Source organism: Oncorhynchus clarkii, chromosome 18 (genome assembly GCF_045791955.1).
Source record: "Oncorhynchus clarkii lewisi isolate Uvic-CL-2024 chromosome 18, UVic_Ocla_1.0, whole genome shotgun sequence".
NCBI classification, from domain to species: domain Eukaryota; kingdom Metazoa; phylum Chordata; class Actinopteri; order Salmoniformes; family Salmonidae; genus Oncorhynchus; species Oncorhynchus clarkii.
In genome coordinates, this window is record NC_092164.1 from 73,356,440 (window position 1) to 73,370,390 (window position 13,951).

The following is a 13,951-nucleotide window of genomic DNA, read 5'->3' on the forward strand; positions in this document are numbered from 1 at the left end:
ATAAATGTGTTTTTATCCCGGGTCCAGCAGACCTGAACACCACATATAAATTTGTTTTTATCCCGGGTCCAGCGGACCTGAACACCACATATGTAATATAAATGTGTTTTTATCCTGGGTCCAGCGGACCTGAACACCACATATAAATGTGTTTTTATCCTGGGTCCAGCGGACCTGAACACCACATATAAATGTGTTTTTATCCCGGGTCCAGCGGACCTGAACACCACATATGTAATATAAATGTGTTTTTATCCCGGGTCCAGCAGACCTGAACACCACATATGTAATATAAATGTGTTTTTATCCCGGGTCCAGCAGACCTGAACACCACATATAAATGTGTTTTTATCCCGGGTCCAGCAGACCTGAACACCACATATAAATGTGTTTTTATCCCGGGTCCAGCAGACCTGAACACAACATATAAATGTGTTTTTATCCCGGGTCCAGCAGACCTGAACACCACATATGTAATATAAATGTGTTTTTATCCCGGGTCCAGCAGACCTGAACACCACATATGTAATATAAATGTGTTTTTATCCCGGGTCCAGCAGACCTGAACACCACATATGTAATATAAATGTGTTTTTATCCCGGGTCCAGCGGACCTGAACACGACATATGTAATATAAATGTGTTTTTCTCCCGGGTCCAGCGGACCTGAACACCACATATAAATGTGTTTTTATCCCGGGTCCAGCAGACCTGAACACCACATATAAATGTGTTTTTATCCTGGGTCCAGCAGACCTGAACACCACATATAAATGTGTTTTTATCCCGGGTCCAGCAGACCTGAACACCACATATAAATGTGTTTTTATCCCGGGTCCAGCGGACCTGAACACCACATATAAATGTGTTTTTATCCCGGGTCCAGCAGACCTGAACACCACATATAAATGTGTTTTTATCCCGGGTCCAGCGGACCTGAACACCACATATGTAATATAAATGTGTTTTTATCCTGGGTCCAGCGGACCTGAACACCACATATAAATGTGTTTTTATCCTGGGTCCAGCGGACCTGAACACCACATATAAATGTGTTTTTATCCCGGGTCCAGCAGACCTGAACACCACATATAAATGTGTTTTTATCCCAGGTCCAGCGGACCTGAACACCACATATGTAATATAAATGTGTTTTTATCCCGGGTCCAGCAGACCTGAACACCACATATGTAATATAAATGTGTTTTTATCCTGGGTCCAGCAGACCTGAACACCACATATGTAATATAAATGTGTTTTTATCCCGGGTCCAGCAGACCTGAACACCACATATGTAATATAAATGTGTTTTTATCCCGGGTCCAGCGGACCTGAACACCACATATGTAATATAAATGTGTTTTTATCCCGGGTCCAGCGGACCTGAACACCACATATGTAATATAAATGTGTTTTTATCCCGGGTCCAGCGGACCTGAACACCACATATAAATGTGTTTTTATCCTGGGTCCAGCAGACCTGAACACCACATATAAATGTGTTTTTATCCCGGGTCCAGCAGACCTGAACACCACATATAAATGTGTTTTTATCCCGGGTCCAGCGGACCTGAACACCACATATAAATGTGTTTTTATCCCGGGTCCAGCAGACCTGAACACCACATATAAATGTGTTTTTATCCCGGGTCCAGCGGACCTGAACACCACATATGTAATATAAATGTGTTTTTATCCTGGGTCCAGCGGACCTGAACACCACATATAAATGTGTTTTTATCCTGGGTCCAGCGGACCTGAACACCACATATAAATGTGTTTTTATCCCGGGTCCAGCAGACCTGAACACAACATATAAATGTGTTTTTATCCCGGGTCCAGCAGACCTGAACACCACATATAAATGTGTTTTTATCCTGGGTCCAGCAGACCTGAACACCACATATAAATGTGTTTTTATCCCGGGTCCAGCAGACCTGAACACCACATATAAATGTGTTTTTATCCCGGGTCCAGCGGACCTGAACACCACATATAAATGTGTTTTTATCCCGGGTCCAGCAGACCTGAACACCACATATAAATTTGTTTTTATCCCGGGTCCAGCGGACCTGAACACCACATATGTAATATAAATGTGTTTTTATCCTTGGTCCAGCGGACCTGAACACCACATATAAATGTGTTTTTATCCTGGGTCCAGCGGACCTGAACACCACATATAAATGTGTTTTTATCCCGGGTCCAGCGGACCTGAACACCACATATGTAATATAAATGTGTTTTTATCTCGGGTCCAGCAGACCTGAACACCACATATGTAATATAAATGTGTTTTTATCCCGGGTCCAGCAGACCTGAACACCACATATAAATGTGTTTTTATCCCGGGTCCAGCAGACCTGAACACCACATATAAATGTGTTTTTATCCCGGGTCCAGCAGACCTGAACACCACATATAAATGTGTTTTTATCCCGGGTCCAGCAGACCTGAACACCACATATGTAATATAAATGTGTTTTTATCCCGGGTCCAGCAGACCTGAACACCACATATGTAATATAAATGTGTTTTTATCCCGGGTCCAGCAGACCTGAACACCACATATGTAATATAAATGTGTTTTTATCCCGGGTCCAGCGGACCTGAACACCACATATGTAATATAAATGTGTTTTTATCCCGGGTCCAGCGGACCTGAACACCACATATGTAATATAAATGTGTTTTTATCCCGGGTCCAGCGGACCTGAACACCACATATGTAATATAAATGTGTTTTTATCCCGGGTCCAGCGGACCTGAACACCACATATGTAATGTAAATGTGTTTTTTTATATGTTCTTCACAGAAAAGCAGGTCAATCTCAGGTTGAAAAAATAATTTGTTCTATCACTTTTCTTTTAGTGAACATTGAAAATGGGTCCCACAGACCCGAACACCACACAAGGGTTAAATGTGTTTGTTGTCATTCATTAATCGTTTTCATGCTATTTTTTTTTAAATTGAGAAATACTTCACCAAACATCCAAATTGAAATTAATGACAGATTATCATAGATGAATTCTGACTATTTTGATGAAGTGTCTACTGGCTACGGAGTCTCAAGATGGACAAACAGTACTATTGAAGCTTTTTGTCTCTTTTTTTCAAGTGAACGTCTTTTAAACACACTTCGTTGGTTCGCGTATAGAGAGAGAGAGAGAGAGAGAGAGAGAGAGAGAGAGACAGAGAGAGAGAGAGAGAGCTAATGAGAGTAGAGAGAGAGCTTATTCAGCTTATTACAGCTGGAAATATACATTCTAAATGCTGGAAATTATTTATCTTTGTTTGGGAAAATCTATAAAAATGTTATTTAGGAAAAGTGCATTTACTGTTCAACATGTTATCAACATCTGTTCCCCCTGGATGTTGAGGAATCTGTGGAATCTTTTTCTCAATTAATCTGGATTGATATGATAACAAACTCTCTCTCTCTGTCTCTCTGTCTCTCTGTCTCTCTCCCTCTCTCTCCCTTTATCTCCGTCTCTCTGTCTCTCTGTCTCTCTCTCTCTCTCTCTCTTTCTCTCCCTCTATCTCTGTCTCTCTGTCTCTCTCCCTCTCTCTCCCTCTATCTCTGTCTCTCTCTCTCTCTCTCTCTCTCTCCCTCTATCTCTGTCTCTCGCTGTCTCTGTCTGTCTCTATCTCTGTCTCTCGCTGTCTCTGTCTGTCTCTATCTCTATCTCTCTCTCCCTCTCCTCCATGCTAGGTGAGTCCGGCGCAGCCCTGTCGCGCCCACAGCGTCCCCTCTCGGCCCGGGTGGCCCACCACGGCCCCCCGGCCTCCTCCATGAAGGGGTATCATGTCAGCCGCAGCCTGTCCCAGCACTCTTCTGGCGGGGGGCACACACAATGTGACCCGGGCCCGGGCCCTGGCTCCGTCCGAGAGTACCACCGCCACCCCTCTGAACACTACGACCGGGCGGGGAAACCCTTCTACCCCCCCGGTGGTCCCCCTGAACCCCTAGCTCTGGAGCATCGCTCCCACACCCACTCTGGAGGGGGGACGTTTCCCCGCTCCCACCCCAACCAGCATCCCCCGACCCAGCAGTCGTACGACTCATGTGAGGATTGTCTGTCCACGGTGGGGGGTCACGGGGGTAAGATGCATCGCATGCCTCCTAACCTCCAGGATCAGTTTGAAAAGCAGCTTCCCTTCCACCCTGACGGGTTCCACACCCTGCAGTACCAGAGGAGCGCCAGCGGGGCGGAACAGCGCGGCGAGAGCCCCTCCCGTATCCGCCACCTGGTTCACTCAGTCCAGAAACTCTTCGCCAAGTCCCACTCCCTCGAGGCGCCGTCAAAGAGGGAATACAACGGCACACGAGGAGGGGAATACCGAGAAAGAGGAGGAGGGGGGCCCAGGAGCGGAGGAGAGGAAGGTGGCGGGCATAATCATTCGGGCCACCAATCCCGCTCGGCGAGGCGCAGCAAATCCCGCGAGCGCTCCAAAAGCGGGGATGGGCGCCACGAATCCTCCAGCAGGCGACACAGGAGCCGAACCGCGGGGTGGTGGAGCTCCGACGACAACCTCGATAGTGACAGCAGCTTCTTGGTAACCGGGGGCAACACCGGGCCAGGTGGTCGAGGTGGCGGGCGAGGCGGATACCCCACGGGCCACGAGAGTCTGGACGCTGCCATCCAGGAGCTGACCATGAAGAAACTGCCCAGACAGGGGAGTGTACCACCAGGGCCCGGGCCGGGGGAGTGCATGGCCTGTACCACTCTGGCCCTGGCAGGGGGGGAGGGTGGCGGAGGGGGAGTGGCAGGGTACCATGGAGGGCCAGGACAACACTCTCTGAAGAGGAGCACGTGGTCGGCCATGACGGTCAGCCAGGCTAGAGAGGTGTACCCATCGTCTGTCCGGGGAGGAGGAGGAGGAGGAGGAGGAGGAGGAGGCTATGACAAGGCCTTGGTACCTCTGGAGAACAAACTGAAGGAGAGGACCTTTCACTACTTACAGGTGGGTGGGAGGGAGGGTGGGAGGAAGGGTGGGATTGAGGGAGGGTTGGTAGGTGGGTGGGGTGAGTTAGTGAGTGTGGGTGGGTGGGTGAGCGGGTGGGAGGGAGGGTGGTTGGTGAGAGGGAGGGGTGTGGGTGGGTGGATGGTAGGTGAGAGGGAGGGGTGTGGGTGGGAGGGAGGGAGGGTGGTAGGTAGGTAGGTAGGTGAGAAGGAGGGGTGTGGGTGGGAGGGAGGGTTTGAGGGTGTGTGTGTGGGTGGGTGGGAGGGGTGTGGTTGGGAGGGAGGGTTGGAGGTTGTGTGGGTGGGTGAGCGGGTGGGAGGGTGGTAGGTGAGAGGGAGGGGTGTGGGTGGGAGAGAGGGTGTGAGGGTGTGTGGGTGGGTGGGAGGGGTGTGGGAGGGAGGGTGTGAGGGTGTGTGGGTGGGTGGGAGGGGTGTGGGAGGGAGGGAGGGTTGGAGGGTGTGTGGGTGGGTGGAAGGGGTGTGGGTGGGTGGGAGGATGGTAGGTGAGAGGGAGGGGTATGTGGGTGGGAGGGAGGGAGGGTTGGAGGGTGTGTGTTTTGGAGGGTGTGTGGGTTGGAGGGTGTATGGGTAGGTGGGGTGAGGGATTGAGGGAGGGGTGTGTGTGTTTGCACCTGTACCTTTCATCATGAATAATGTCCGTCCAAATGTTGATGGTTACTTTGTGCAATATGTGTAGTAGATTAGACGAGGGAAATAGTGACCTTAAAGTGGCTGTTAACTCCAAAATCAAAGTTTGTTTAATTCCATGTTCCACGCCATGTGTAGGCAGTGTAGATCCAGCTTCCTGACTCTGGGATAGATAGACACCGTCTCAAATGATCAAACGTCATAGCCCTCTCCATATCTAACTCTTCCAGAAGAGCTTTTCAGATATTTGAATATAGCGGGGGGAGAATATTTTGGAGCCTCATTTCAAAATGGTGTCATGCTATTTTAACTGATATTATATCTATATATAAGAAACCAATCAAGCTTCTTTCACAATAATAACTTAGTCCCTAATGGCACCCTATTCCCTATATAGTCACTACTATAGACCAGAGCCCTATTCCCTATATAGTGGTACTACTATAGACCAGAGCCCTATTCCCTATATAGTCACTACTATAGACCAGAGCCCTATTCCCTATATAGTGCACTACTTTAGACCAGAGCCCTATTCCCTATATAGTGGTACTACTATAGACCAGAGCCCTATTCCCTATATAGTGGTACTACTATAGACCAGAGCCCTATTCCCTATATAGTGGTACTACTATAGACCAGAGCCCTATTCCCTATATAGTGGCACTACTATAGACCAGAGCCCTATTCCCTATATAGTGGTACTACTATAGACCAGAGCCCTATTCCCTATATAGTACACTACCTTAGACCAGAGCCCTATTCCCAATATAGTGCACTACTTTAGATCAGAGCCCTATTCCCAATATAGTGCACTACTTTAGATCAGAGTCCTATTCCTTATATAGAGCACTACCTTAGACACAGGAAACACACAGGAAACCCACAGGAAATCCACAGGAAATCCACAGGGGATCCACAGGAAACACACAGGAAATCCACAGGAAATCCACAGGAAACACACAGGAAATCCACAGGAAATCCACAGGAAATCCACAGGAAACACACAGGAAATCCACAGGGGATCCACAGGAAATCCACAGGGGACCCACAGGGGACACACAGGGGATCCACAGGAAATCCACAGGAAACACACAGGAAATCCACAGGGGATCCACAGGGGACCCACAGGGGATCCACAGGAAACCCACAGGGGATCCACAGGGGGCCCACAGGGGATCCACAGGGGGCCCACAGGGGACCCACAGGAAACCCACAGGGGATCCACAGGAAACCCACAGGGGATCCACAGGGGACCCACAGGGCTCTGGCCAAAAGTAGTGTTCTATGTAGGAAGTAAGGACGTACACTTAAAAACACACCGTTGGTTTTCCCTCTATCTTTTCCCTCTATCTTTTCCCTCTATCTTTTCCCTCTATCTTTTCCCTCTATCTTTTCCCTCTATCTTTTCCCTCTATCTTTTCCCTCTATCTTTTCCCTCTATCTTTTCCCTCTATCTTTTCCCTCTATCTTTTCCCTCTATCTTTTCCCTCTATCTTTTCCCTCTATCTGAAAGTAAGTAAAGAAATGGGTTGCAGATAATGGATGCTTTTTCCTCCCCCTCTTCCTCCACCTCCTCCTCTTCCTCCACCTCCTCCTCTTCCCCCTCTTCCTCCACCTCCTCCTCTTCCTCCTCCTCCTCCACCTCCTAACCCTCTCTAGCAGCAAAGCCATTTCCCTCCTCCTCCTCTTCCTCCTCCACCACCTAACCCTCTCTAGCAGTAAAGTAGTTCCCCCCCTCCTCTTCCTCTTCCTCCTCCTCCTCCTCTTCCTCCTCCACCACCTAACCCTCTCTAGCAGTATAGTAATTTCCCTCCTCCTCCTCCCCCATCCTCCTACTCCTCCTCTTCCTCCTCCTCCTCCTCTTCCTCCTCCACCTCCTAACCCTCTCTAGCAGTAAAGTAATTTCCCCCCTCCTCCTCCCCCATCCTCCTCCTCCTCCTTTTCCTCCTCCAACTCCTAACCCTCTCTAGCAGTAAAGTAATTCCCCCCCTCCTCCTCCCCCATCCTCCTCCTCCTCCTCTTCCTCCTCCACCTCCTAACCCTCTCTAGCAGTAAAGTAATTCCCCCCTCCTCTTCCTCCTCCACCACCTAACCCTCTCTAGCAGTAAAGTAATTTCCCCCCTCCTCCTCCCCCATCCTCCTCCTCCTCCTTTTCCTCCTCCAACTCCTAACCCTCTCTAGCAGTAAAGTAATTCCCCCCCTCCTCCTCCCCCATCCTCCTCCTCCTCCTCTTCCTCCTCCACCTCCTAACCCTCTCTAGCAGTAAAGTAATTCCCCCCCTCCTCTTCCTCCTCCACCACCTAACCCTCTCTAGCAGTAAAGTAATTTCCCTCCTCCTCCTCCCCCATCCTCCTCCTCCTCCTCTTCCTCCTCCACCTCCTAACCCTCTCTAGCAGTAAAGTAATTTCCCCCCTCTTCCTCCCCCATCCTCCCCCTCTTCCTCCTCCAACTCCTAACCCTCTCTAGCAGTAAAGTAATACCCCCCCTCCTCCTCCCCCATCCTCCTCCTCCTCCTCTTCCTCCTCCTAACCCTCTCTAGCAGTAAACTAAAATTAGTTTTTCAACCACTCCACAAATTTCTTGTTAACAAACTATAGTTTTGGCAAGTTGGTTAGGACATCTACTTCCACAAGTCATTTTTCCAACAATTGTTTACAGACAGATTATTTCACTTAAAATTCACTGTATCACAATTCCAGTGGGTAAGAAGTTTACATACACTAAGTTGACTGTGCCTTTAAACAGCTTGGAAAATTCCAGAAAATGATGTCATGGCTTTAGAAGCTTCTGATAGGCTAATTGACATCATTTGAGTCAATTGGAGGTGTACCTGTGGATGTATTTCAAGGCCTGCCTTCAAACTCAGTGCCTCCTTGCTTGACATCATGGGAAAATCAAAAGAAATCAGCCAAGACCTCAGAAAAAACAATTGTAGACCTCCACAAGTCTGGTTCATCCTTTGGAGCAATTTCCAAATGCCTGAAGGTACCACGTTCATCTGTACAAACAATAGTACGCAAGTCTATACACCATGGGACCACGCAGCCATCATACCGCTCAGGAAGGAGATCTCCTAGAGATGAATGTACTTTGGTGCAAAAAGTACAGATCAATCCCAGAACAACAACAAATGACCTTGTGAAGATGTAGATTTTAAGGAGGAAACAGGTACATAACGTCGTTATGCTTGGAGGAAAAGGGTTAAGCTTGCAAGCCAAAAAACACCATCCCAACCGTGAAGCACAGGGGTGGCAGCTTCCGGAGGGACTGGTGCACTTCACAAAATAGATGGCATCATGAGGTAAGAAAATTATGTGTATTTATTGAAGCAAGATCTCAAGTCATCAGTCAGGAAGTTAAAGCTTGGTTGCAAATGGGTCTTCCAAATGGACAATGATCCCAAGTATACTTCCAAAGTTCTGGCAAAATGGCTTAAGGACAACAAAGTCAAGGTATTGGAGTGAACATCACGAAGCCCTGACCTCAATCCTATAGAAAATGTGTGGGCAGAACTTAAAAGGCGTGTGCGAGCAAGGAGGCCTACAAACCTGACTCAGTTACACCAGCAATGTCAGGAGGAATGGGCCAAAATTCACCCAACTTATTGTGGGAAGCTTGTGGAAAGCTACCTGAAATCTTTGACCCAAGTTAAACTATTTAACGGCAATTCCACCAAATACTAATTGACTGTATGTAAACTTCTGACCCACTGGGAATGTGATGAAAGAAATTAAAGCTGAAATAAATCATTCTCTCTACTATTATTCTGACATTTCACATTCTTAAAATAAAGTGGTGATCCTAACTGACCTAAGACAGGGATTTTTTACTCTGATTAAATGTCAGGAATTGTGAAAAACTGAGTTGAAATGTATTTGGCTAAGGTGCATTTAAACTTCTGACTTCATCAGTATATTCAAACCCTTTACTCAGTACTTTGTTGAAGCACCTTTGGCAGAGATTACAGCCTTGAGTCTTCTTGGGTTTTACGCTACAAGCTTGGCACAACTGTATTTGGGGAGTTTCTCCCATTCTTTTGTGCAGATCCTCTCAAGCTCTGTCAGGTTGGATGGGGAGTGTCAATGCACAGGTGTTTTTAGGTCTCTCTAGAGATGTTCAATCGGGTTCAAGTCCGGGCTCTGGCTGGGCTACTCAAGGACAGGTTTTCATCAAGGATCTCTCTGTACTTTACTCCGTTCATCTTTCCCTCGATCCTGACTAGTCTCCCAGTCCCTGCTGCTGAAAAACCTCCCCACAGTATAATGCTGCCATTACCGTGCTTCACCGTAGGGATGGTGCCAGGTTTCCTTCAGACATGACGCTTGGCATTCAGGCCAAAGAGTTCAATCTTGATTTCAACAGACCAGAGAATCTTGACTCTCATGGTCTGAGAGACTTTAGGTGCCTTTAGGCAAACTCCAAGTGGTTCTGTCATGTGCGTTTTACTGAGGAGTGGCTTCCTTCTGGCCACTTTACCATAAAGGCCTGAATGGTGGAGTGCTGCAGAGATGGTAGTCCTTCTGGAAGGTTCTCCCATCCCCATAGAGGAACTAGGGAGCTCTGTCAGAGAGACCATCGGGTTCTTGGTCACCTCTCTGACCAAGTCCCTTCTCCCCCAATTGTTCAGTTTGGCCGGTCAGCCAGCTCTAGGAAATATTTTGGGGGTTTCAAACTTCTTCCATTTAAAAATGATGGAGGCCACTGCGTTCTTGGGGACCTTCAATGCTGTAGAAATTGTTTGGTACCGATCCCCAGATCTGTGCCTCGACACAATCTTGCCTCGGAACTCTACGGACAATTCCTTCGACCTCATGACTTGGTTTTTGCTCTGACATGCACTGTCAACTGTGGGACCTTATATAGACAGGCCTTTCAAATCATGTCCAATCAATCAAATTTATCACAGGTGGACTCCAACCAAGTTGTAGAAACATCTCAAGAATGATCAATGGAAACAGGATGCACCTGAGCTCAATTTTGAGTCTCATAGCAAAGGGTCTGAATACTTATGGAAATAAGGTATTTCAGTTTTTTTTTTTAATTACAAACATTTATGAAACTTGTTTTTCCTTTGTCATTATGGTGTCTTTTGTGTAGGTTGATAAGAATGTAATATAATCCGTTTTAGAACAAGGCTGTAATGTACGAAAATGTGGAAAAAGGGAAGGGGTCTGAACTTTCCGAAGGCACTGTACTATAGCTGTACAGAACAGTATAGTATACCAGTATTGTATATTATTGTACAGTATAGTATAGTATACCGGTGTCATATTTTATAGTATTGTATAACACCACAGTACTGTATAGTATTCCCGCTTAGTATATTATAACATAAAATTACAGTATAGTATACTATATTATACCCGTATAGTATAACAGTACAGAATAGTATACCAGTATAGTATATTCTAGTACAACAGTACAGTACAGTATGCTGGTATAGTATACTATAGTATAGTATAACAGTATACTGTAGCATGCTAGTATTGTATATTATAGTATCATATAACAGTCAGTATAGAATAGCAGTATAGTATGGTACAGTATAACAGTACAGTATAGAATAGCATAGCAACAGTACAGTACAGTATAGTATGGTATAGTATGGCATATTATAGTATAGTATATTATGGTATAGTATAACAGTACAGTATAGTATGGTATATGATGGCATAGTATGGTATGGTATATTATGGTATAGTATAACAGTACAGTATAGAACAGCATAGTATATGGTATAGTAAATGATAGCTATAGTATGGTATAGTATAACAGTACAGTACAGTATATCAGTATAGTATGCTATAGTATGGTATAGTATAACAGCAGGGTATAGTACAGCCGTATAGTATAGTATATTATGGTATATTATTACAGTACAGTACAGTATATCAGTATAATATGATATAGTATGGTATAGTATAACAGCAGGGTATAGTAAATCCGTAAAGTATAGTATAGTATATTATGGTATAGTATAGCAGTACAGTACAGTATAGTATAGTGTGGTATAGTACAACAGTACAGAACAGTATAGTATAGTATGGTATATTATAGTATAGTATATTGTGGTATGGTATAACTGTACAGTACAGTATATCAGTATAATATGCTATAGTATGGTATAGTATAACAGCAGGGTATAGTAAACCTGTATGGTATATTATGGTATAGTATAACAGTACAGTATAGTATGGTATAGTATAGTGTGGTATAGTACAACAGTACAGAACAGTATAGTATAGTATGGTATAGTATATTATAGTATAGTATATTATGGTATAGTATAACTGTACAGTACAGTTTAGCACAACAGCACATAACAGTATACTATGGTATAGTATATTATACACTGCTCAACAAAAATAAAGGGAACACTTAAATAACACATCCTAGATCTGAATGAATGAAATATTCTTATTAAATACTTTTTTCTTTACATAGTTGAATGTGCTGACAACAAAATCACACAAAAATGATCAATGGAAATCAAATTTATCAACCCATGGAGGTCTGGATTTGGAGTCACACTCAAAATTAAAGTGGAAAACCACACTACAGGCTGATCCAACTTTGATGTAATGTCCTTAAAACAAGTCAAAATGAGGCTCAGTAGTGTGTGTGGCCCCCACGTGCCTGTATGACCTCCCTACAACGTCTGGGCATGCTCCCGATGAGGTGGCGGATCGTCTCCTGAGGGATCTCCTCCCAGACCTGGACTAAAGCATCCGCCAAATCCTGGACAGTCTGTGGTGCAACGTGGCGTTGGTGGATGGAGCGAGACATGATGTCCCAGATGTGCTCAATTGGATTCAGGTCTGGGGAACGGGCGGGCCAGTCCATAGCATCAATGCCTTCCTCTTGCAGGAACTGCTGACACACTCCAGCCACATGAGGTCTAGCATTGTCTTGCATTAGGAGGAACCCAGGGCCAACCGCACCAGCATATGGTCTCACAAGGGGTCTGAGGATCTCATCTCGGTACCTAATGGCAGTCAGGCTACCTCTGGCGAGCACATGGAGGGCTGTGCGGCTCCCCAAAGAAATGCCACCCCACACCATGACTGACCCACCGCCAAACCGGTCATGCTGGAGGATGTTGCAGGCAGCAGAACGTTCTCCACGGCATCTCCAGACTCTGTCACGTCTGTCACATGTGCTCAGTGTGAACCTGCTTTCATCTGTGAAGAGCACAGGGCGCCAGTGGCGAATTTGCCAATCTTGGTGTTCTCTGGCAAATGCCAAACATCCTGCACGGTGTTGTTCTGTAAGCACAACCCCCACCTGTGGACGCCAGGCCCTCATACCACCCTCATGGAGTCTGTTTCTGACCGTTTGAGCAGACACATGCACATTTGTGGCCTGTTGGAGGTCATTTTGCAGGGCTCTGGCAGTGCTCCTCCTGCTCCTCCTTGCACAAAGGCGGAGGTAGCGGTCCTGCTGCTGGGTTGTTGCCCTCCTACGGCCTCCTCCACGTCTCCTGATGTACTGGCCTGTCTCCTGGTAGCGCCTCCATCCTCTGGACACTACGCTGACAGACACAGCAAACCTTCTTGCCACAGCTCGCATTGATGTGCCATCCTGGATGAGCTGCACTACCTGAGCCACTCGTGTGGGTTGTAGACTCTGTCTCATGCTACCACTAGTGTGAAAGCACCGCCAGCATTCAAAAGTGACCAAAACATCAGCCAGTAAGCATAGGAACTGAGAAGTGGTCTGTGGTCCCCACCTGCAGAACCACTCCTTTATTGGGGGTGTCTTGCTAATTGCCTATAATTTCCACCTGTTGTCTATTCCATTTGCACAACAGCATGTGAAATGTATTGTCAATCAGTGTTGCTTCCTAAGTGGACAGTTTGATTTTACAGAAGTGTGATTGACTTGGAGTTACAGTGTGTTGTTTAATAAGTGTTCCCTTTATTTTTTTGAGCAGTGTACTATATACCATGTTATAATATACCATACAATAATTCAACACGCCATGCCATAGCATAACATACGACAAATACCATGTCATACCATACTATACTGTACTATAATGTACTGTAATGTACTTTACCATACCGTACTATAATATACTATATCATACTATAATAAACTATACCACAATATACTATACCATACTGCAATATGCTATACTATGCCATAATATACTATACCATAATACTCTATAACATACTTAGCCTTGCTATAATATACTATACCATAATATTATACACAATACTATAACATACTATAATATAATATTCTATACCATAATATACTTTGCAATACTATTATATACCATACCATAACATACCATAATATACTATATCATAATATACTATACCACACTATA

At 45.7% G+C, this 13,951-nt stretch overlaps 1 protein-coding gene across 1 annotated transcript in view; it reads left to right on the forward strand.

Moving 5' to 3' along the window:
* The window catches only part of LOC139372808 (disks large-associated protein 3-like), a 315,407-nt gene that overhangs the window by 279,359 nt on the left and 22,097 nt on the right, over positions 1–13,951 (forward strand). The window contains 1 exon segment of the mRNA XM_071112612.1: positions 3,714–4,966. Within this exon segment, the coding sequence (XP_070968713.1) occupies positions 3,794–4,966 (1,173 nt within the window). The 5' untranslated portion in view covers positions 3,714–3,793.